The sequence below is a fragment of the Anabrus simplex genome, chromosome 12 (genome assembly GCF_040414725.1).
Source record: "Anabrus simplex isolate iqAnaSimp1 chromosome 12, ASM4041472v1, whole genome shotgun sequence".
NCBI lineage: Eukaryota > Metazoa > Arthropoda > Insecta > Orthoptera > Tettigoniidae > Anabrus > Anabrus simplex.
In genome coordinates, this window is record NC_090276.1 from 29,297,885 (window position 1) to 29,324,576 (window position 26,692).

General features: G+C 38.9%; 1 protein-coding gene across 5 annotated transcripts in view; it reads right to left on the minus strand.

Moving 5' to 3' along the window:
* Nucleotides 1-26,419, minus strand: part of LOC136884342 (probable phosphorylase b kinase regulatory subunit alpha) — a 141,045-nt gene extending 114,626 nt beyond the window's left edge. For 4 of the 5 annotated variants that reach the window (XM_067156452.2, XM_067156451.2, XM_067156450.2 and 1 more), the window contains exons 1-5: nt 26,092-26,419; nt 25,521-25,679; nt 22,209-22,425; nt 16,564-16,646; nt 1,291-1,482 (exon numbers count right to left, since the gene is read on the minus strand). In XM_067156452.2, coding sequence (XP_067012553.2) covers nt 1,291-1,482; nt 16,564-16,646; nt 22,209-22,425; nt 25,521-25,679; nt 26,092-26,166 — 726 coding nt within the window. In that variant the 5' untranslated portion in view covers nt 26,167-26,419. Of the gene's footprint in view, nt 1-1,290; nt 1,483-8,174; nt 8,307-16,563; nt 16,647-22,208; nt 22,426-25,520; nt 25,680-26,091 lie in introns of those variants that run through there. The other variant, XM_067156454.2, reaches the window with a different exon arrangement.
* Between the last annotated feature and the right edge of the window lie 273 nt (nt 26,420-26,692).

Sequence of the window (26,692 nt, forward strand, 5' to 3'; positions counted from 1 at the left end):
AAAAACATAGTTTTATTGTAAATATTAGTTTTAGAATATATATTTGTCAATTCCTTGCATAGGTATGTTGTTTTCTTTTAACCCCAGTACATTCTTTAACAGTTCAATGCTTGTCCGGAAACTTTTGGCCGGCAGTGTACATATTGAGAAGTTTTTTTTTCAGGGGATAATTTAACCTGGTATCTTGGCAATTATTAGTTGTAATTTTAAAAAAATGCTTTTCTCCCTTGTAAGGTTAAGTATGTTGTATTCTGAATGTATGATACATTTAACCTTTTGATCTACCAATTTTTTCGAAAAAAATTATGCCCTTACATTCCCCGTGCTGAACCATTCTGAATCACCTGGAAGGCTCTTAATTCTATTTTTGATTGGTAGTGGTCAGTATATCGACCCTGAGATGTCAAGGGAATATTGTCAGTGTGAGGGGAATTTGGCAAAGATGCAAGATATTTACAGACATAAGCATTGGTTTATTTTGTTATATGATCCCAGAACTGTGGGGTTAGAAATTCATTGACCACTTACAATTAGTCTGTTGGATTATCTTCTAACCTTCTCTTTACCACAGAGTGAATTTCACAAACTGGCCTACATTTGACATCAGTAAATTAATTACCTTCTCAAGTCCCAAATCCAGTCATTACTGACATTCATATCTGTTGATGTTGTTGTACCTTGTATAAATCTTGAATTATCCATTGGCGCTGGCTCTTCGGAAATAGAATAAGATTCACATTCATCAATATCATCTGAAGATGAATTACTTTCACTTCGCACACTTTCATAGTGAATCTCAACATCAATATCCTCAAGCCAATCATCCGCTCAAATCCAGGCCGCTGCCATATTTGTTTACAAATAACACACAGTGAGGTGCGTTTCAATTTTCTTATTCCAGGAGCATGTTACCATTTATGATATAAAAATGAAGTTCAGGTAGTTCCTGACATCTGATGGTTATATTTTAACACTTACAGAACAAACCTCGCTGGCTCGGTAACCATAAATATGCGTCTCTAGGTAGTTTTTTGCGGACGGACGGATGTGTCCGTCAAAGTATATCTGCACATTTCACTCGCTGAACGGAACATTCCGTCAAAGTATGGATGAGGTTAATTAAACTTATCTTCTAAGATCAAACTTATTATTTCTTGGACTAACAATATCTAACTCAGTAATACCATGCAAAAAAGACCTAGCCATCTACACCTTCCAACTACATGCACCTTATTTGTGTTGATCTTTTAAGCAGATCCTTGTTATAATAATGGAAGAAAATTCAATTACCTGCAAGACGGCCTGACACTTCTGAGCCTCATCAGCAAGCACATGAATGATGGATGATGGTCCACCCCTTGCTCCAAAGAGATCCAATTCATTCATAGCTTCTAGTGCAGCCTTTGCCATTCCAATGGAACTAGCATTCAGTTCGGGCAGACCATGGTTAGTCTTGTCACCACGTTCCCATATACCATAATCCTGTAAGGAAAGGAGAAACTGACAAATATAGCAGCAAGGATTGATCATCTGCTGATGATATGATCAGAAGTAAATGTTTTAAAATGTTTTATGAGTAGTTGAAAATGAAAAATGAAAACCTACACCCTGTTTTCCAGTCTTTGCCCGGGTCAGGGATGTAACGAATGAACCATATATATAGGCTATTATTACAATGGGGTCACCACTCCCAAAGGGATTTATTAATGACTGATAAATACTATGAAATGATAATGGAGAATGTTGCTGGAATGAAAGATGACAGGGAAAACCGGAGTACCCGGAGAAAAACCTTTCTCGCCTCCGCTTTGTCCAGCACAAATCTCACATGGAGTGACCGGGATTTGAACCACGGTATCCAGCAGTGAGAAGCCGACGCGCTGCCGTCTGAGCCATGGAGGCACACTTACAAGTAGTTAACGTGGGTTAATATTTATATACAGTGGAACCTCGATTATCCATTCCTGGAAACTACAATTTCCCAGATTATTCGTTCAGATTACATGGTCCCGCGAGCATCCTAATTAAATCACACTGTAAAAATCCTGCATTATCCGTTCTTCGAAGAAATGATTTCCCTGATCAATCCTCCAGAAATGTCAGTCTCATCAATCAATCAATCAATCAATCAATCAATCAATCAATCAATCAATCAAATAATCACTACTGATCTGCATTTAGGGCAGCGCCCAGGTGGCAGATTCCCTATCTGTTGTTTTCCTAGGCTTTTCTTAAATGATCGCAAAGAAATTAGAAAATTATTGAACATTTCCCTTGGTAAGTTATTCCAATCCCTAACTCCCCTTGCTATAAACGAATATTTGGCCCAATTTGTCCTCTTGAATTCCAAATTTATCTTCATATTGTGATCTTTCCTACTTTTAAAGACACCACTCAAACTTATTCGCTACTGATGTCCTCCCACGCCATCTCTCCACTGACAGCTTGGAACATACCACTTATCACATTCAATTTACAAAGTATACAACGCTGCTAACAAAACAAGATAGACACTCACACGGCATTTGATTCAACAACACTCTATCCGTCGAGACTCCTACAACATCTGGAAGACTAACTTATATGTGAAAATCAACATAACCTTCAAACAAAGATAAATCTCCAACTTATCCTCTATTTCAACGATTACGCCAGAGTGTATTTTAAATCAATTCAACTCAACGAAGAAACACCATTTGCTTCTTCTTGAACCCAAATTTAACAGTTGGAACGTATAATTTAAAACAAATTTCATCCTCTGATCTACATAGCAGCGACCATGGCTAATATTATTGCCTTTCACTAAGAAGAGGATCCATTTCAATTCCAGATACATGCCGATTATAAAAACTCCTTATCATTACAATTAATTTTTTAGACAATATTGTAAAATATAATACAATAATTTTTATCATGTGCTCATAGGCTACTTCCCATGTCAAAATTCTTAACTACTGTTTCAAAGAAATATATATATATTTTTTTAATATCACAACATATCTCAACTCAATTTTTCATAAACAATAGTGTATCCATTCTTAAAAAGTTTTGTTTTAAGATTAACTAATGTGCTGATGATGCCCAATAAGAAGGGCGAAACATGTCCACAACTTTTCAATCTTTTATGATTATTTAACCACAAAACTTGGTACTGTAGGTATTGAATAGGTGAATAATAAATGTATACTTTGTAAATTGAATGTGATCACTGTCATCAATACGGACCAAAAAATGAGATTAATGACTTGTAACATACCACTTAATCGAGCAGCTCGTCTCCTTTCTCCCAAATCTTCCCAGCCCAAACTTTGCAACATTTTTGTAACGCTACTCTTTTGTCGGAAATCACCCAGAACAAATCGAGCTGCTTTTCTTTGGATTCTTTCCAGTTCTTTAATCAAGTAATCCTGGTGAGGGTCCCATACACTGGAACCATATTCTAGTTGGGGTCTTACCAGAGACTTATATGCCCTCTCCTTTACATCCTTACTACAACCCCTAAATACCCTCAAAACCATGTGCAGAGATCTGTACCCTTTATTAACAATCATATTTATATGATTACCCCAATGAAGGTCTTTTCTTATATTAACACCTAGGTACTTACAATGATCCCCAAAAGGAACTTTCACCCTATCAACGCAGTAATTAAAACTGAGAGGACTTTTCCTATTTGTGAAACTCACAACCTGACTTTAAGCCCCGTTTATCATCATACCATTGCCCACCGTCCATCTCACAACACTATCGAGATCACCCTGCAGCCGCCCACAATCTTGTAACTTATTTATTACTCTGTACAGAATAACATAATCTGCAAAAAGCCTTATATCTGATTCCACTTCTTTACACATGTCATTGATATATATATAAGAAAACATAAAGGTCCAATAATACTGCCTTGAGGAATTCCCCTCGTAATTATTACAGGGTCAGATAAAGCTTCGCCTACTCTAATTCTCTGAGTTCTATTTTCTAGAAATATAGCCACCCATTCACTCACTCTTTTTTCCAGTCCAGTTGCACCCATTTTTGCCAGTAGGCTTCCATGATCTACCCTATCAAATGCCTTAGATAGGTCAATCGTAATACAGTCCAATTGACCTGCTGAATCCAGGATATCTGCTATATTTTGCTGAAATCCTACAAGATGAGCTTCAGTCAAATAACCTTTCCTAAACCCAAACTGCCTTCTGTCAAACCAGTTATTAATTTTGCAAACCTGTTTAATATAATCAGAAAGAATACTTTCCCAAAGCTTACATACAATGCATGTAAAACTGACTGGCCTGTAATTTTCAGCTTTATGTCTATCACCCTTTCCTTTATACACAGGGGCTACTACAGCAACTCCCCATTCATTTGGTATAGCTCCTTCAACCGAACAATAATCAAATGAGTATTTCAGATATGGTACTATATCCCAACCCATTGCCTTTAGTATATCCCCAGTAATCTTATCAATTCCAGCTGATTTTCTAGTTTTCAACTTTTGTATCTTACTGTAAATGTCATTGTTATCATAGGTAAATTTTAATACTTCTTTAGTATTACTCACGTCCTCTATCTGGACATTATCCTTGTAACCAACAATCTTTACATACTGCTGACTGAATACTTCTGCCTTTTGAAGATCCTCGCATACACACTCCCCTTGTTCATTAATGATTCCTGGAATGTCCTTCTTTGAACCTGTTTCTGCCTTAAAGTACCTATACATACCTTTCCACTTTTCACTAAAATTTGTATGACCACCAATTATGCTTGCCATCATGTTATCCTTAGCTGACTTCTTTGCTAGATTCAATTTCATAGCAAGTTCCTTCAATTTCTCCTCACTTCCATAACCATTTGTAACTCTATTTCTTTCCAGTCTGCACCGCCTTCTTAGACTCTTTAATTCTCTGTTATAATATAGTGGATCCTTACCATTCCTTACCACCTTTAAAGGAACAAACCATTTTTCACATTCCTCAACAATTGCTTTAAACCCATCCCAGAGTCTGTTTACATTTTTATTTACCATTTTCCAGCGATCATAGTTACTTTTTAAAAACTCCCTCATGCCTGTTTTATCAGCCACATGGTACTGCCTAATAGTCCTAATTTTAATACTGTACCTTCCTTTCTTTCACATTTATTTTTAACTACCACAAAAACAGCTTCGTGATCACTAATACCATCTATTACTTCGGTTTCTCTATAGAACTCATCTGGTTTTGTCAGCACCACATCCAAAATATTCTTCCCTCTAGTTGGTTCCATCACTTTCTGAATCAGCTGCCCTTCCCATATTAATTTATTTGCCACTTGTTGGTCATGCTTCCTGTCGTTCGTATTACCTTCCCGATTGACATTTGGTAAATTGAAATCACCTGCTACTATCACATTCCTTTCCATATCATTTCCAACATAGCTGATTATCTTATCAAATAATTCTGAATCAGCGTCAGCGCTACCCTTTCCCGGTCTGTACACTCCAAAGACATCAAGTTGCCTATTATCCTTAGAGAAGAGCCTTACACCCAGAATTTCATGTTTTTCATCCTTAACTTTTTCGTAGCTTACAAATTCTTCTTTCACCAGAATGAATACTCCCCCTCCTACCATTCCTATCCTATCTCTACGATACACACTCCAGTTCCGTGAGAATATTTCTGCATCCATTATATCATTTCTCAGCCATGATTCAACTCCTATTACATTATCTGGTAAATATATATCTATTAAATTACTTAATTCAATTCCTTTGTTTACAATGCTTCTACAGTTGAGCACTAACATTTGTATGTCATCCCTACTTGATTTCCAGTTCCCTGTTCCCTTATTACCGCTCCCTAGGCCACCCCGTTTTCCTGAATGTACCTGCCTATGACCCTTCTAAACAAGTTTCCTAATTTATATGTACCACTGAGGTTTAAGTGAAGGCCATCTGGGCGCAGATCGCTGTCTCCTATCCACCCATTAGGATCTAGAAATCTCACTCCCAGTTTCCCCACATACCCACTCCATAGTCTCATTTAAATCTCCAATCACCTTCCAGTCAGTATCCCTCCTACATAGTATTCCACTGATAACAATCTCCGCTTCCTTAAAATTCATCCGTGCTGCATTTACCAGATCCCACACGTCCCTAACTATGTTGGTACTTATACCTGCTTGCCTTACGTTGCTAGTACCAACGTGAAACACTACCACCTTCTCCTTTCCCTCTTCCTTCTCTTCTACTTTCCTCAACATCTGCCTCAACCTAATTCCTGGATAACACTCTACCCTGGTTCCCTTTCCTCCACACACTTTCCCCACATGTCTAACGATGGAATCCCCCATGACCAGAGCCTCAACACTACCCACCTCATTTGATCCCCTCCCCTCTTGGTCAGCCCTATCTTCTCTCACTGCTGCAGAAGCTACTTCCTCCTCCCTTTTCTCCCTTGCATGACTCTGTTCCACCTGTCTTTTCCTTCCACTACACTACATTTCCCTTTCCTACCTTTTCCCTTCCTCCTACTTCCACACATCTCAGCAACAGTTCCCTGTTCCTCATCTTCCCTCGGTTGTTCTACCTGCGGTGACTCGTACCGATTTCTAACAGACACCTGTCCTGAATTCTGATCCTGATACAATTCTGCCATTTACTTCCCATCCCTCATTTACACCTACTGTATCCTGTACATTATTTGAGGGAGACCTACTTTCCTTCCTGTCCTCTGAGAGAATCCTAATTATCTCCCTCAAACTCTCCAACTCCTTCCTCATACTCCTTAATGCCTGGCCACACCCACAGTTCCTACAGTTGCACTGTTTAGCCATTATTTACAGAATAATGGGGAAAAAAAGGAAAAATAAAATAACTTATTATGTGCAAATAAAAATGAAAGGAAAGAAATATTGCCTATAAAAATGAAATGAAAGAAATATTGTCTACGATAGTTCACAAAAATCACACAACAACAAGGTAATTAATATAAGCTACTACTACACTACAATACTACTTAGTTGCACGATTTTTTTTTTTTCTACAACACCCTAACAGAATGAAAATTGCTGTTAATTACTGAAAACCGAAAGTAATACACAAGTATTAGGTCTACACAATTCTAAACTGCAGTTAAGTCTGCCCTAATTACTGCAACAGAATTCTAGTAAGAGAGCTAATACAGATACCACAGATACTATAAATACTATACTACACAAATATTTCACAGTAATAGAATAAACACACTAATTTATAATAAGATACCTACTATAATACACTACAATGATTTTAAACTACGTTCAGACTGAAATGGAAATTACAATTAAAGTTTGAAATTCGCAAGACTACTCAAAATAATAGAATAAGCAATCTAAATCCTACTAAGTCACTACAATACACTACAACAGTTTTTAAACTACGTTCAGACGTATCCTAATTACAACAGGTTATTATTAAGCACAAATAGAAATGAAAATTGCAATTAGGCCTAAAGTTTGAAATTCGCAAGAACTACCGTACTCAAGAATTACCAACGAAGTTAAACACGTAGACAGAAGATTATTTCTTTAGTATAACTTTATCCTACTATGCTCTAATAGAAATGAAACCTTGCGTTTGGTTAAATCCTTAAGTATCGAAAGGATTGCCGTACACAACACTAAGTCCTCGATAAAGCGTTTTTCAAGAAACTGTATCTCACGAAAGGATGGCTACAGCATACCTAATGGATCTTGGCATTAATGTACCATCATTGCAATAATTAGAGCAAGTACTGTAACTGTTCAACCTCATCAAAACACTTGAGGAGATGAAAGTTATTATCTTGGGACACATGAATATTAAATAAACTATTTGTGGCTTGCCCGCAAATTGCCACGCAAATAGAAACAATTAACATTCCATGGTTCCCCATTTCTCTATGTAATGTTTGGGCGCCATGGTTACAGTTTTAAATAAAACTGTAAACCAAAATTTATATTTACTAGCATAGAGACTTTTACTGAAATCACAGGGGTAGGATTTTAAATAATTAACCATTAAGTATCGCTTAAGAAAGAAAATTAACGCAATATAAAATACAAATGAATTTATTATACAAAAAAATGAGATGAATCGGAAAAGTTTCCTTAAAGCGTGGAGGAATTTAGAATTTACTGAATTTACTAATTGCTTGCTTTATCTAATTGAAGCTCACCAATTGCAGCTTCCGTTGAAGTCATCTGGTTTCCGTGGTTACTCGTTCTCTTCTTCTCGATGTAGAATTTGTTCCATGGACATCCTTTCTTCCTTCTCTGATATGGTATGGACTATCTGGACTAGCACTCCCTGCTTGCCTAGTCTTTAAAATAGACATTGGCCCTATACTTGTAAAAACTGATCAGCGTTGATCGTAAGAGGAGAAAATTCAGAGATATGAATTTTTCCATATTAGTAGAAATCTCAATCCAACTGAGCTATACTATTTATACGGTACAGACTTGTACCAAAATTCCGTAGACTTGAACTAAACATAGTTCTTCGTCCACAATATTTACTGAATATCACACAAGCCATAAACTTGTTTCGTCTCACGCAGATCCGATAACATTACCGCAGCTGAGTACTGTATCGAAGTGACAACACATTGTACAAAATAACTATGCCGCGGAGCGACCACACACTGTTTCAAAAATCAAATCACATCGTTCAAAGTAGATGTTCACAGTAGAAGTAGTAGTGATGGAGTTCACGTAGTTAGGTTGTAAGGTTGTAAGGTCATAAGGTCCGTTCTCGTGTTGAGAATCAGTATATATCCGGGCTCACCCCCACTCTCGGTAACAGTTCAATCTCAAAACTCATATACAACGAAGTATCTGATTCGATAGATCGAAGCATCAACTCCCCTCCTCTTCTTCCTCGACAAGTCCAGAAGGCGTGGCGATGATATAGCTGACCAGCTTGCAAGCCTCGCGCACAGGTCGCTGTTTACTAGCCTTGGTCATAAAATAAACCCATGACTCACGCAAAATTCCAAGCTTCAAGAATAACCCTCCGTATACACAAACATGAGATGAAATGAAAACAACTATGTCTCAACATATTGACCGTATTTACAACATAATGAATTCTTATCCTACATAATATAATAATTTAAATAATAAAACGATGTTATCATATACACAATATGATTCCAAAAGGCCTTGATTACAAATGATTGACGTTGAATAAATATGTTATTACAAATAATTGCCGATGGCGGATAAACTTGATATCAAATGATATCGCGTAAAATGATATTATATTAAATTAGTAGGGCTGGAGAAGCCTGGACGGTTACAGTACTGTACCGAAAAGTGATCAGCAGTGAACTTGCATAAGGGACCATCTTAGCATCTCATTCGGGTGGTATTGTTTAGAGAATCTTCGGAAATCATAAAGCCAGAACAACTGGGAAGGAGGAGGAGTGCATTTCAACAGCTCTACTTGAAGACGGAACGAGTTTCGTCAAAAACGTCTACATTATGTCCAGGGTTAGATGTTTATTGTTTTAATTTTTTAGATTAGATTGCTGAATAGGTTTTCGGCACTTCCCTTAGGGCACTGTACAGTCACTGGGCTTTCAGGCAGGAATCAAAACTGCTCCTTCTTAACACAAATCTAGTATTTCAATATTATTGTATACGATTGTTATCGAGACCAGAACAGATGCTGCACCTTTCATACATAAAGGCATGGGGGGTTTCGGGATTGCCTATTACTGTTTTTGTCCTAAGACTGGGAATTTTAGGTTTTTGTGTTAAAATGTCATAAAAACTGCAGTCGTTTTATTTGTGAATGCTGCATTTAAAAAGTTTGTATCATTTCCCACTAGTACTGACTTGTGCAGCAAGCCTGCTTTCCAGCTGAGTTCAAGGTCACGAATAACCATAATTTTTGAAGTTCTGATGATATTTTTTCTCTTTCTAATTTGATTGTGATTAGTGACAGGCAGAAATGAATTTAATGCATTCGACAACTTCTGAGAATCAATACTTACATTCGAAACCATATTCTCGAGTTCAACATGACCTAATCTGCGCGGTATCGTCGCCATAAGACCTATCTGTGTCGGTGCGACGTAAAGCCCCTAGAAAAAAAAAAATCTGCGCGGTACAAGATTTCCAGAAACTGACTACAAACAGTATACCGGTGACTCACATTACAATGGAAGATTTTAAAAAAAGAAGTGAATTTGTCGTCATGTCGGGTGCTTTAGTATCTAATGTGTTTTATTTTATTAGATTAGAGAATTAAAAACTACTTGTGGTCGATCAATTCTTTGCCTTGGCATATTAGATTTTTCGAAAATTTTGGCTGATCAAAGTTGCTGAACTGAAAGAAGTTTTCATGGGAACCTGACGAAGTTACCCCGGTAAAACTGAATGTAAAGTATAGAGATTTTTAACTTGTGTACCGGTAATTAATGTCTGAAGCCAGCCCCGCAGCTAACTTGCCTACCTCTCACCCGGAGGGTCCGGGTTCGATTCCAGGCCAGGTCAGGCATTTTTACCTGGATATGAGGGCCGATTCCAAGTTCACTCAGCCTACAAAATTACCTTTAACTGAGGACCTATCTAATGGTGAGATGGCGACCCCAGTCAAGAGAGCCAGGAATTAGGGCCAAGAGGATTCGTTACACTGACCATGCGTCACCTCAATCTGCAGGCCTTCGAGCTGAGCAGTGGTCGCTTGGTAGGTGGCCATTGGGGATGTAGTTTGGTTTGGTTTGGTTTGGTTTAGAAGTGTTTGTAAGATCATAATTATACATATTTCATTTTTGTGATGTCTAGCCAAATTGTTGATGGTTTCCATTTGTTCCTGGATTTTCCGTTTTCCCGTGTTGTACGTTCTTTTTCCGTGGGCCCTCCAAAAATGGAGAATCAAGGTTCCACCGTGGGTAAGTCAGCAGGAAAGTTGCAATACTTTAACACTATGAAGCAAAGAGTTACTGAACTCCAATAAGAAAAGCTACCAAATTTGAAGTTTATCTGAAAATAATGGGGGAAAAAACTGCAACCAGACTACGAAGAGTGATAGAACCTGTCCTGGAAGAAGAACAGCGTGGATTCAGAACCAAATAGAAGAAAAACAGACCTGATCTTCACCCTAAGCATGTTAATGAAACAGCACTGGGAAAGACGCAAAGCTCTAACTGTAGTATTCTTAGACCTAGAAAAGTCATATGTTAGGGTGCCTATTCTAGTCATATGCAAGTGCCTCAGAGAACTGGAAGTGCCTGAACATCCCATAGGCAAGGTCCAGATGCTGTACCACAACTGTAGCAGATGTGCGCGTTTTGGGGATGGCAATTTAGAATGGTTTTATGTCAAACAGTGTCCAACAAGGGAGCGCACTGTCACCATTACTACTAATTACTGTCAAGGACAGTATTCTTCAAAACCTGAAAAGAGAACAAGATGGAGAACTACACATATTGGCATTTGTTGACAATATACCAATCTGGAGGGGGAGGGGGAGAGAGAGAGAGAGAGAGAAATACAAACTAGGCTGGATGAATAGGTAGCCAAGTTCAAACACTATCAGATGAAAGTTAGCACAACAAAAACTGTTCCATTGAAAATGAGTAGGAAAGATACGGGCTGCCACATAAAGCTTGAAGGTGAAAACATTCAATGTGTACAGGTATTCAAATACCTCGGGAGTATGATTTCCAGCAAATAAAGAAATAGTAAACAGAGTGGACAGCAGTTCCAACTTCTGCAACCTTGTAAGGCATCTACTTTGGGATAACATAGTGCCCATGAGAACCAAGATGACTCTATATAAGTCATACTTTGTGCTCATTCTCGCATACAGTCTAGAAACATGTACACTGAAAGAGAGAGAAGTTTGTAAACAGCAAGCATGTGAAATGAAGTTTCTATGAACTACGCTCCAAAAAAAACACAAAGACTATGAAAGGAACAATGACATTAGAATGGAACTGGAAGTGGACTCGATAGAAGACAAGCTAAGAACTTTGAGACTAACATGGTATGGACACGTAAAGCAAATGCCTGGCACAAGAACACCATATGCATGCCTAGAAAGAAGTGTTGAACGAAGAAGGCCAGTAGAAAGACCTAGAAAGAGATGTTTACATCAGCTGATAAAGGATGTGGAGAGAAGAGGAGGGAATTGGGAGTCAGTGGAGAGAAAAAGGACATTTCTGGACAGACAACAATGGCGAAAACTCATTCAACAGCACCTTACCCACCATGCTGAAGGGGTTCTATGATGATTGATATCATGACCACAGCCTAGGGGCCTCCTGTTTTATGTATAATCCGAACCACAGGGACATTACTTTCCATTTCAAAGAATCCCTCGTGCACTGCCTGAGATTCAAACCATGACTGCCTTAGTGACAAACCTGTGATGATACCATTTGTTTATCATGCCACCAAACTCCAATATGAGGATGTCCTACAAACTATTTTGAATGCTTTTAACCAAGTACATATGACTATCAGCTAAGAAATCAACAATCCCCTTTCACCCTTATTCTAATTCTCCATAAAAGTGTGTAGTGTCTCCTTGAGTTTCTATCGTTAAATAACAAAGGCAGATTGTTATTACGGCGTTCTACAATCATCACTTTGATCTTCATGGTGTTGATTTGAAGTCCATACACTCTGCTATGTTTGTCTATGCTCTACATGATAAGTCTCTAGCTTGTGTTGATCTTCTGTAATTATCACCGAGCCGTCTGCGTATCAAGGATTACTTAACTTGTCTGCCTCAAATAACAATGCTGCCATTCGAGTCTTCATGTACTTCCCTCATGATATGCTCACTGTAAATGTTCCATAGAAGGAAAGAATACAGCACTGTCTCCCACCAGTAGTAATAAAGACACTGAGAGGGTGTTACTGATTCGTACCGCTGCCATGTTCGAAGAGTACAGTTTCTTTATCAAGTGCACCACGTGTCTTAGTGTCCCCACTCAGATGATAATGCTCTAGTTTTGAAAATTTTACTTTGTAAAAAGCTTTCTTGTAGTCTACGAAATACATGCACATCCAGGAATTTAACTCTTCTGTCTTCACGAACTGCCAGAAGTTAAGAAATTGCTCTATAGTTCCTTTGTGTGGAACAAACATCCTCTGGAAGGAGGAAGGTCTTTTAGCAACTTGTTCAGTATCATGAGCATTACTTTCCTGGCATGGGAAATGAGAGCTATTATTCTGTAATTTTTACAATCAAGAGAGGAGCCTGTTTTGAATGGTGTTATAAAGACGGAATGGCAGACATCCAGATCCTCTAACACAGTATGTGAAAAAAGTCAATGCCTAATTCACCCATGTTCTTCAGCACTTCCGCGGTGATTCCATCAGAGCTGGGGTATTCCTGATCGTGTAGCTTCTTCACTGCATGTTCTACCTCTTCAAGGTCTTACTCATTTCCTTCTGGCACATGTTCTGGTTCATCATGAAACAGCTGGATGCAGTACTTCCACCACACTTTGGCGATAACTATCACGCCAGTAATGATATTTCCTAGGCTTTCCTGGATAATGTGCAACCTAGGATTGAAATCTTGAGCCAGTATTTCACTTTATCATATAGCCTACTTTTGCGCAGTGATCCTCCATTGCACGCTTCTCCAGCTAAGTACAAAGCCTCTTAACGTGCTCATTTTTGTCTTACCTGCAAGGGTGATTCATGTCATCATTCACCTTTTTTCAGCAGTCATCCCTGGTGTTCTAGGTTTGTGACTGTAAGTCGGATATTAAGACATTTCTCAACCAGCATGAGAGTTTCTTCCAACATCCCATGTTGGAATTTCACCACAGTGCTTGGTTTTGAGATCTTATTTGTTACTTCTGTGATACATTACTCTATTCTCTTCCACACTATGATGCAGCTTCCTTCAAGGTCAGATGGAGCAATGTTTTAAAGCTCTTGTTAAAAGACAAGTGGCTCAGGAATTATCATCCGAGTTGGTTCGTTCAGTTTGTCTTTAAGATATGTCCCAAGTAGGTAATGATTACACCCACATTCAGAACTTTGTTTCAATCTGGTGTTGTGAAAGGAGGTTTGCCACCCTTTGTCTATTAGAATGTAATCAATCTGATTATTGTACCATCTTATGTCTATAAGAATGTACTTAATTTGTTTCTTGTATTGTAAATTTGAGAATTTCAATGACAACAGATGTCTTCTGTGATGTTTGAACGTGGTGTTGATAATGGAAAAGCTTTTATCAACAGTGAACTGTAATTGACAGCTGCCTTGTTCATTGTAAACCCCTAAACCATAACAAAAAGAAAGTAAAAAAATATATGTATTGATTAGGAGGAATAAATCATCAAGTTACAAACCAAGATTGTAAAAAATGAGAAATGATCGTCCATCATAGCATTCCCAACCTTCACACTGAAATCTCCTAGAGAATGACTGCGATTCCCTCGGGTTTCAGGGCTACTAATCAATAGCTGACATGTGCTACCCAATACTGACTACATTCAGGTGCGCACGGAATGACTGTCGTTTGCTTACTTCTCACGGCCTTCTCGCTGAGGACGTGCTCGAGCGGACAACAATGCTGCTAATGTGTTTAGTCAGGAACTAAGACTAGTGACAAAACCATTGAACTTGACCAAGGAAAGGGTCTGGGGGCGTAAGCCCCCAGGTTACGGCCGCAAAGTGGCTTTTAGATCTCTAGCATTCCATAGGCAATAAGAGCGCATTCTATTTTGCTTTCTTTTTTTTTTTAACAACGGAGGTCGAGTCGTAAGTCATCGCAACTATTTTTTTCTCGCAAATAGGAGACAACACGGAAAATCTAAGATATGCATTTGGAAATGTACGGTATGTACTTGCGTATGATGCCACTAGATGGTGTATGTAAACAACAGTGTGGGTCTAAGCATGCCCCCAAGTTCAGTGTGTGAGTGAGAGCATCACAAAATGGAAGTCAATCAGCAGGAGCAACGATCGTATATTAAAATAGCAGTTCTCTGCGGCAGAAATGCACTCCAATGCCATGCAGAGCTGCGGGAAGCATTAGGTGTGTGACTATGGTCTAATCCCCAAAGTCAACGTGGACAACGATTCGCTAACAAAGAGCGCATCGTAACAGCATTTCAGAGAGGGGTGTCACACGTTAGCGATACACATGCAGCGAATGGTATTCAGCGCCTGCCCCGCCACTGGCAACGCACAGTGCAAACCTTGGGTGATTATTTCGAAGGTCTGTAACCAGTGGAGACCTGTCCTTTGTATGTAGTCTTGTGTATTTGCTGTCTATACTATAACAAAACAATGTTTACCAATGGCCTGTGTTCTGTCACTTTCCAACGAGAATCTCCTGAAGTCAGAATTTGTCTTCAGGCACTATGAATAAGGACATGCCCTATATTTCCAAATGTATATCTTAGATTTTCCGTGTTGTCTCCTGTTCGCGAGAAAAGAAATAGTTGCCATGACTTATGACTCGACCCTCGTATTTAATTTATGTCACACCAACACAGAGAGGTCTTATGGCAACGATGGGACAGGAAAGGCCTAGGAGTGGGAAGGAAGCGGCCATGGCCTTAATTAAGGTACAGCCCCAGCATTTGTCACATGTGAAATTAGGAAACTACGGAAAACCATCTTCAGGGCTGCCGACAGCGGGGTTCGAACCCACTATCTCCTGCATGCAAGTTCACAGTTGAGCAACCCTAACTGCACAGCCAACTCACCCGATCTATTTCGCCTAAGGTGACAGGCGAATCCCTATTTAAAAGATCCTTCCCCCTAGACGCGAGGGTGCATATATTCCTGAAGGCTACCAAAGCCCTGTATCCACCACAGCATTAAGGTAAGTTTCATATAAAATTATTGCTGTAGTGTATTTCACATTGTTTCCTTTACATGATGTTTTCATTTTTGATTTTATTCATCTGGGGGTTGGTAATGCAATCTAATTATCATCACTGATGGCAACGATGTCATATTCTTTTCACGTTGGAATGCAAATAGGTACTTTAGCCATGGACGATGGTGGGTGCTGTTCTTTATTAGGTTATAATAATAAATGTATTTCTGGGGGTGGGATGGTGGGTTCCTAGACATTGCAATGCACACATCTCTCCTCTAAAAGGAATTCCAAGTAAGATTTGCATAATTTCCACTTCCTTATAATGTTACAAACTTTGGGTTGCATGGTGTCAACTTATGCCGGCTCCTGAAATGTTTTCTAAACTCTCATAAAATTGTTCAATCTCCTGATCTTCAGCAGCAGTGGTTGGCAGGTATACTTGGATCAGATGCAGCTTGTACAGTTTGGCAGTGAGGGTCAACTTTCTTCCACTGACAGGTCTGTATGCTTCTACATAACAAGACAGTCACTTATCAACTATAAATGCAACACCATTCTGACCCATTTCATCTGCAATAGCAATGCAGACAACATGACTTCAGTGTTGAAGCACCTGCAACCTTTCCAGCAAATTTTTCTCTACCTCACCATGGTGCAATGAGGGCCAATCATCATCATCGTCATCATCATCATCATCATCATCATCATCACAACCACCATAGCAGTTTCTCTTCACAGAGCATTAAAAATATACTTACAGGGATGCAGTATGCTGATTCAATGTAGAAAACGAGATTCTGAATAAAAGACACCTCATCCAGGTTGAACACAATTTGAAGACCTGAAAAACGAACAACAAGAATAAGAAATTCATATGACCTAACAATTCTAACCAACAGTTGGCATGAGGGAGAGTACACTAAATAACAAAAATTATTAGACAAGCTTTATTACTTTAACAGTTCAATATTATATTATTAACCACTCACATTCATATAAAGATTCACATTTTGAATCAATCAATTTTTAATTCACCTTAATGAGATTCTTTAAGTTCTTCCTGTTTACGAGTTTCATGAAGAGCAATGAATGCAATTTATTTATCATATCACTTTTTCATGCAGAAATACAGTATTTATACCAGACAAATATACATTAGTACTATATACACTGAGTGGCCAAAAGTCACGGGAAGGGGTGTCCCATTAGAAAATGTGCCGTGTATGACCCCTGAACATCGTGGCTAGCTGCGGCATAGCTCAGCAGTCTCTCACAGACACCAGTGTAGTGAAGATGGCAACACGTCGCGCGTTAACCATCTTTGAATGTGGGATGGCGCATGGGTCATAGCATTGCGGAAATTACACGCGAATTTGGGTTTCTGAGGTCAACAGTGTCGGGGGTGGATCTTCTATATCGCAGAGAGAATGTTGCCACCCGCATAAACTGCCGCATGGAAAGACCACAGGTGTTTAACGGACGGACATCACTTTGCCTCCGCAGAACCATACTGGGCGCTCGACGGGCTACTGTGAGTCAAATCACCAACCAATTGAATGTTGAGAGTCAGGAACCCATTTCTACCAGGACTGTAAGGAAGCAACTGCACCGCACAGGCTTCACCATCTGACGACCGACTCATATCCCTTTGCTGGCACCTCAACACAGAGCCCAACAACGTGTATGGGCCCACAAACATCGGCAATGGATCCTGGTGCAATGGCAGGGTGTGGTGTAGTCCGACGAATCCCAGTTTCAGTTGTATCGAGCTGATGGGCGTGTGAGAGTGTGATGTATGCCCCATGAAGCTATGGATCCTGTGTCAAAAAGGTTTTGTCCAGCCTGGAGGTGGCACAGTTCTGGTCTGGGCGGCGTTCTAATGGTCGCAATTAGGCCCCACTGTTCGGCTGCAGGGAGCGCTGACAGGTGCACATTATGCGGCCATTCTTTCAGACCATCTGCATCCCTTTCTGGCCCTAGAGTACCCTGATGGAGATGCCATGTTTCAACAGGATAATGCACCATGTCACCGCTCTGTGGTGGCACGCAGGTGGTTGGAGGAGCATTCCAGTGAAGTTACGACCATGGTTTGGCCCTCCAGATCCCCCGATCTTAATTCACTCAAGCATTTATGGATGCTGTCAATGCTGGTGAACGCTTCATGAACCCCGCACGAACTACACAAGACCAATTGTGGGTAGCAGTCCAAGATGCATGGATCCAGATCCCTCCAGAACGATTCCAACACCTTGTAGAGTCGATGCTTCACCGTATTGCTGCTGTTTTGAGGGCTCACGGAGGAGCAACTCGTTATTAACATAACATTCAGTGTCTTCCCATCACTTTTGGCCACTCAGTGTACAATGTAAACATAAATACAGATGACAAGAAACATCATATCTATATTCTTAAATCTGAACTATCCAGCCACTGTATCACAGAAGGTGTGACCTGACCACCTTTCTAGGCCTACAGTCTGCACTCGAATGTGATGTGCTGTATAGACTGGGAAGGAGCACCACAGTCACACTGGGGGAACCTTTGCTCCATCTGAACAAGGACTCTATGCAGATTCCAGTATCTGTGCAGATCCTATTTAGAGTGGACAATGTCCTCCTTGGGAGATTACATCCTGGAACAGGGCTGTTTTAGCAGAGCAGAGGCCAAAGCAGATGTTCGGTATTGGTAGCCCACGCCACTTTCCATTCATTGAATGGATTGATAAGTTCTCAGTTAGTTCCTGGGCATAAACAACAGGTGGATGTCGGGACTTCTGCCTGCCCCTTTGAAGGTTTAAGATGTCATCGTGAATGGGAAGGTCCAGATTAGCCATGATCTTGTCATATTCTCTGACAAGAGCAACTTTTCTCCAGTGAGGTGGCATAATGTGGTTGAGGGCAGGAAGCCAATAAGTAGGAGCAGGTTTAATGACTCCGCTAATCTTACGCATGATATTGCTGATCTGAGTATCAATTAGCTTCACATGAGGACTGTTTAGCCACACTGGAGCACAACATTCAGACGCAAAGAGGACAAAACTCATAGCAGAGCTGCTTAGGGTTAATGAAGAGGAGCCCCGTGATACACCACAAAACTTGTCGAGGATGTTGTTGCGACTTTTTATTTTAGCTGCTGTATCCTCAAGGTGTTTACTGAAAGGAAGGGTGCAATCCAGGGTTAATCCCAAGTATTTAGGAAATTTACTGTTCCTGAGGATTGTTCCTCCAAAGGGACTTGAATTACATTGTTAGCCATCTTGTTGTTGAGATGGAAACAAGATACCTCAGTTTTAGATTAGCCTGGAAAATTTAGCTTTCAAGAATGGCCCGATCATCTCCAAACATTTTTTCAGTTTCATTGATGCTGCTATGCCTTGTAGCAAGAGCTATATCATCAGCATAGCAGAACTTGTTTGACTGAGTTTCTGGTAGATCGGATATGTATGGGTTAAAGAGATGAGCCAGTCCTGATCCTTGTGGAGGGCCATTGTTCAGTTTCCTTTGCTTGCTTATTTGAGTTCCCATGATCACTTGGAAGAGTCGGTCACTGAGCATGTTGATGATGAGCTTCACAGTGGTTTTACCAGAAATCACTCTGTATAGTTTGTATATTAACCCTTCTTTCCAAACTTTATCATAAGCAGCTGAGAGGTGTAAAAATACAACAGAAGTTTTCAGTTACAATTGGAAACCACCCTCTATATACAAGGTAAGGACAAAAATATGGTCATAGCAACTGCATTTAGGTCTGAAGCCCGCTTGTTCAACAAGAATGTGCTGAGTGTTTATAGGGCAGATTCTGTTGTACAGCAGTCGTTCTAGGAGATTGTAACAGCAATTTAGTAAAACTACTGATCAATAATTTTGGAGTTGATCTCTTGGTTTGCCAGGTTTCAATATAGCAATAACCTTGCTTTTCTTAAATTCTTTAGGTATGGTCCCTGTTTTCAATATATCACAGAAAAAGTAAGCAAGCCAGTTTCTATCACTGTGGCCAAGGTTCATTAAGAACTTAGGGTGGATGCCATCAAAGCCTTTCCACTTTATAAGTCTTTTATTGTTACATCTATTTCTTCATGACTGAAGGCTTTTGCAAAGAATGGTGTGTATGGAGATGATGTTTTAAGTTATGTGAAGGATGGTGTGTATGTTTTAAAGTATCTTGAGCTTCTTCTTTACCATCTTAGTGCAATGACTCTTCTCCGGTCCATTGTATGAGCAAACGAAACCAAAAATGATTAGGCGGCATCTCTGAAGATACTGTAGCCACGCTTTGTACACAGTATTTAAATTTAGTAATACAGTTGTACTATGTAAGTGGTCACATTAATTAAGCTAAAATAATGTCATTCTTAGTGAACAATTTTTTATCTTACTTATAAAATATATGTAGTGTCTGTCCGTGCATTTATTTTATTTTTTGGTTGTAATTTTGAGAAGTATGATTTTATAGAAATGGAGACAATATACATTATTTTTGAAAGTTTTGTCAGTCTGTCATTTTCATAGGATATAAACTTCATGGTTTTTGCAATTGAAATTGTAATGATTAGCAATGATGGAACTAACAATTCTATTAATTCAAGAAAGAGTCTGGATAATGACCATACTCAAGATGCTAAGAATTTAGAGCCTAATTTATTTTTCATATTTTACACATAGTTCATCCCAGATTTTAATGTTAATTGTGTGTTTGTACATTAGTTTTTATGTCAACTGTGTGTTTGTACATTTGTTTAGTTATTACATATATTACACTAAGGTGAAGATGGCCAGCCAAAGCTGAAACTAGTCCCTAGTTTAGTAATGTAATTCAATAATATTGCATATTATAGTATTGAAAAAGGTGGACCACTATGACATTAATTTAATAATTATTATTGTAGGTCTGTCATTTGGTTTGGATTGAATAAATGCAAATTCTGCTAACCCATTTTTCATTAAACTTGTCGATATTAAAGCGGAAACATCTAGAACTTCCCTACACTTAGTATTATCTCAATCCGTTCAGTAGGAGCTCAGAAATGATATCTTTAACCTCATCAAGAATACTCATTTTCAGCCAGCGAGAAGCCAACGAGTCTGCTACTTACATCACGGGCCAATGATACCATGCCCAGGTCCACTGTTGGTTTCTCGCTAACAGCAGCAGTTGTTTGGTAGTATTTTGCCATCTGATCACTGTGTGGAGTCCAAAGTCATCTGAAGTACCTTACTCTAGTACTACCCATGTTCTTTTGAGGCCACAGTTTTATTTTTAGTGGTGTATGATTGGGAGGCCCCAGCACTACAGTTTCTTCCCAATCGTGGTGTTAATATACCCACTTTAAGCAATTTTCTATGGACTGATAGTTTCTCTATACTGCTACTCTCTTCTTCCTGAAAATATTCAACTTCTATTAACAAATCAATACAAACTAACATATTCCAACATTACTTAACCGATAATGAACACAATTCGATGCATTTCTGTACATGGCTACAAAACTAACTTTCATGCATGCAAAACCATGACCAAAAGCTAGTTTTAATATAACATTGTTCATAATTTCCAATCTTCAATAAGTAGGAGTAGCCAGGCTGAGTGACTCAGGTGGATGCAGTGCTGGCCTTCTGACCCCAACTTGACAGGTTCGATCCTGGCTCACTCTGGTCGTATTTGAAAGTGCTCAAATACATCAGCCTCGTGGTGGTAGATTTACAGGCACATAAAATAACTCCTGCAGGACACAATCCCAGCATCTCAGGGTCTCCAAAAGCCATCAAAAGTAGTTAGTGGGATGTAAAAACATTATTATTGTTCTTTTCGTTTCAGCCATCTATGGGCTGCGGTTAAGCAACTTCCATTGCTTTCTCAAGTTCTTTCTCCTTCCTCTTTCGCCAGTATTCCTTCAACCGTTGGCTTGCTCGTGCTCGTTCTTCTGCCGAGAATACTCTATTCTTCCTCGTTTTCTCATCAGCTAGATCCTTCACCTCCGCAACTCTTTGCCTGAAGATTTTTCTGTTTGTTATATCTTCTGCCATGATCCCACACTTTTCTAAATCTCGGTGGACTTCTTTTACCCATGGGACTTGAAAAACATTATTATTATTATTAAGTAGGAGTAATTGACATATTTAATGTTATGTAATAGTGGTAGTAAAGGTTATAACAGCTCTGTTGTGTATAACGCATCAAGAGTGCAGTCTCCTATCCACCGACCTGCTAGCTCACAGCTACATGATGCAAACAACAGAGCCAATTTGCTCAGTAAGCGAGAGGTGAGACCGACTCCAACATCCCTGGAGAGGAATATATTGTAATCGCTTCAAACTCTCAAATTAGACACGGATTACAAAATCATTAGATCTGGTGCCAACAAATTAATTCCACTGCTATGGATAACTCAGTATATAAAGCTCACCAGATGCAGTCATCTGAGCCAGGATGAGCAGGTACAGGGAGACAGCATCTATCTGCAGGTGACCCCATTCATTATCACCCACCACTGTCTGACCAGTGGAAGTGCTATATTTGGCATGAAGAGCATCCAAAGGATTTTGTGACGACTTGAATTTCTCGACTTTATCCTTCTGTTGCATCATGGCCATGAGGAGTCCTCGCATCAACTTCACGCAGCTCTGAAATATACAGAGAAAGGTCTTTTAACACAGTGTTTCCAAACCAGGAGGTTATGTCCTAGTCAGTGAACATGAGAAAAGGTCAAGTTTCAGTAAAAGGGAGGAATAATCATTATTCTTAATTCTAAATTTTGAAATTTATTTCATATTCATTCCATTATATATATATTAATTCCATTATATATATATATTCATTCTGTCACTGATCACCTCCTACAACTGAGCCAAACTAAAACAAATGTCTACTCAAGTTAACATGCAGTCCTTAAAATTTAGTCCTACACGTTCAAGAATTCAAATTTTTGGCAAACATTTACCCCGCACTACCTTAGGTTTCTAACATTCTAAGGAATGTAGAAATTAATGAAATTTTACTTGGAATGAGTGTCAGAGGAGAAATGTGTTCTTTGCAATATCCAAGAACCCACTGTCCCACCCGCAGAAGTACATTTACTTTTATAATGTAATCAAGAGCAATACACGCCATTTTCCATTGCTGAAGTAGCAACTTCCAGTCATATTGGCCAATGTAAAGTCACATGTGGCGCCATTGCCGTCAATCATAATAACTAGATTCTATTACCAACATGGGCAGAATAAAAGCACAAAGAAATAAAATATGTAAAGGAAAGAATGTGGAATATAGGATAGAAAAAATGTTATATAAAACTTACCCTAATGAAGTGGAGGGTACACACCCCTTTGCAGCTTCTAACCTAACCAGTCCAGACCAATGGCCTCGTCCAGGACCTATCCTAACCAGTACAGACCAAAGGTCTTGTACAGGCCCTACCCTAACCAGTACAGACCAATGGTGTTTCCACAGGAAGCTAGAGGCCTAAGGCTGCTTTGCGGCTTCTAACCTAGGGGCTTACACCCCCGTTACACAAGATACATCGACATTCAAGCATGGCTCATCAGAATTCAGTTGGCTGGACCAAGAACAGTAAAGTAGATTACTATTTGCCTAGATTATGCAATTTGCATTTGGTTGAAATGCTTCAAAATAACATCATTTCACACAAAAATTATGGTAATATTTCTTTAGTAGCCCATAAAAATGCAGCTGTAATTCTTAGTATCAAATGAAGGAATACATCTGTTGAGTATGACGTAAAGAAGGTCTATTACTAAACTCTATACTTATTAGTTTATATCTATAGGCCTATTATTATTAAATTTGTAATAAATTCTATCAGAGTATGCTGATAAAAGGAAACTATATAAGGCCATCATAAAGGAGGCCAAGACAAAATTCTTCATGCAAAAAGAAAGGAAAATGCTAGAAATGGCAGAAAAGGATCCATTTTCAATATTTAAAAAAAGATCACCGAAGTTCCCTAGAGATATCGGTATGGATACCGGTACATGGGAAACACATTTTTCCACAGTTTTACAGTCTAAGGACACTAGGCCAGAGATTATAGTCAAACAAGCCCTTGTAGAACTTAAACTATTCACTAAGGAGGAAGTAGAAACTCTAATACTTCGAAGTATGGACAGAAAAGCTGACTGACCCGGCGAGATCCTTAATGAACATCTTAAAGCTAGTTGGCCTGTACTCAAAGAAGTTATAACATTGCTGCTAAATCAATGCCTCATTCAAGGAACCATACCAGACAGATGGAGAGAAGCCACACTTAAAGTATTTTATAAAGGAAAAGGAGATTCAAGGAACCCAAATTCCTATCGTGGTATAGCCCTTGAATGTGTATTACTTAAAATCCTGATGAAACTCCTTGTGAAACGATTATTGCTAATTGCAGATCTAATTATTCCGCAGGAACAATTTGGTTTTCGTGTAGGAAGATCTACACTACAGGCAGTAAGATGTTTACATGACGAGATTAGAGAAACATTAAGGCATCCACGAGGAAAGCTCTTTGCTCTATTTATAGACTTTTCTAAAGCATTCGACTCCATAAATAGGACTATGTTGCTGGTAAATCTTCAAGAAGTTGGGATACTGTCCTACATCACTTGACTGCTTAGAAACATTCTATCAGAAAAATATCTACTCATAGATGATAACATCACGACCTCTATTCCTTTACTACAAACAGTTGGAGTGCTTCAGTTGATCCATTGAGCCCTCTATTATTCAATATTGCGACTTATGATGTGGTAACAGCCACGAGAACTGAACACGTAACAACATCCATATGTGAAGATGATATGACCCTGGTTTCGAGAAGCTGAGAAAGACTGCAGGAATCCTTCAATAAAATGATAGATTGGACAGAGAAAAATGATCTTTTGATCAATGACAAGAAAACTGTGACCATGGTGTTTAGGAGAGATGGACGACAATCCAGAGACGATGTTATCTACTTGAATGGAAGAAAGCTGGAATCAGTGAATCAATTTAAATATTTGGGCGTCACACTTCAAACCCGTGGGGAGTGTTTTGGAGTGCACATGCGGGAGAGGATCACAGCGGCTATTATAGCAATAAATGACATCCCTCGCTTAATACTTTCATCTGTAGAGACTGCGATCGAGTTATTCAAACTCAAGATAATTCCAATAGTTACTTATGGTTTAGAACTCACGTGGGAATTCTTAACTAAGAACGACCTAGTAAAGCTGGAACAAGTAAAATCCCTCTACTTAAAGAGAGTCCTATGCGTCCCAAAATATTCCCGGGCAAGATTGGTATATGAGATGGCAAAGGAACCTTTCTTCATCGAGGATTTGAGATATGAAATGACGTTCCCGTGTACACAGCAAAGCACCGCACTATTACAGACCCTAAACGAAAAGAAGAGGAATATTCCTATAGAATTCTTCGCTACAGAAGCTATGACATCTAATGAATGGAAAAGCACCAACTATGAATTGAGGCATACAATTACCCGTTTTGTGATATTAATACATGGATTTCACTTCAAGGTGTGTACAAATATAAAATTCCATGACCCAACCTCAGATTGCAAGTGTAAATGGTGTGGGGGACAGTGTGACAGATATCACACTCTAGTATGTAATAAAAGGACTATCTCAATAAGGCAACTCTGTAGTGAGTAATAGTAGAATTGCATTAATATGTATCATGCTCGTTGTGCACTTTCTATTTAATAAAAAATAAATTCTACCTGTTCAAGTTCGTATGTTTTGGCTCTGTCTTCATCCATATCAGCATTCTTTTTGTATGCCATTGATAGTCCCCATACGGCCAAAATGCAGTATACATTATCTCTAATCCAAGCATGATTATTGTCTGGACTTGCTGGAAACAGCCCAGTCACCGGGTGCTGAGGAAAAAGAAAAAAAAAGAAATTGAAACCATTCCATTCTTATGAGTATGCATGTTTGCAGTGTCCAGGAAGACTGAATAAGTAAATATAACCGGACATATAGGGTATAACTGCATAAAGCTAATGTAACAGATTGATAATGTAATCAGTTTTAATAGAATGAAAATCATGATCAACTCAAAAACGTACACATTAATTACTTGTAATGTTTAAAGGGAAGAACTTCAAAACCATAAAAATGACACCAATTAAATTATAAAAGTCTTGATTTCCATAAAATATCAATGAGATGAAGTGAACGAACAAAAAAGTAATCAATATTAACTGCCGTATAGACCAATGGAGAAAACCCAAATGAACACAGCTCTCCCCAAAATTGAAAAAAGAAATTAGCAAATATAAAACACACCTGATGTTTCATAATTTCATGAACTATTCGTTGATAATAATCCAATCGGACACCTGAATTACTTCTACTCCTCATTTTGATTATATTTTCTTCCTCGTCTTGCTTCAGAATTTCTGGTTAGGTTATCCCTGAGTGGTTCTTTCGCACAACCTATGTCGTAACCAAAAAGAAACTCGACCATTCACGACTCCCTCTCCTTCCAGATAGCTTTTAAGTGTTTGAAATAAGTTCGTCGTGTAAATTTCTTTTAAAATTTTATTTAATTTTCTACACATTACGCCAAATTTCAAATACTCTATTCTGACATTTTCGTCCTTCCTAGGTTTTATTCGTGAAGTGGTGCTATCTATTTTCTTTCTTCAGATCCAGGAGATCAGGGTTGCCATTGGATACAATTGAATATTACTAACAAGTAAGCAGTCAGAAGGGTTTCAGCGTACCGGTACCACGCCAAGGGGAAATTTTAATTTATTTGTTTAATGAGTAGAGGTCGCTTACTCCATAAAGAATCTGTAATAAATAGTAAACAGAATAAGTTTAATGAGCATTGTTTGTTGGTCAGTTCTGCTCAAACCGAAGTTCCGAAAATGATGTAGGTATG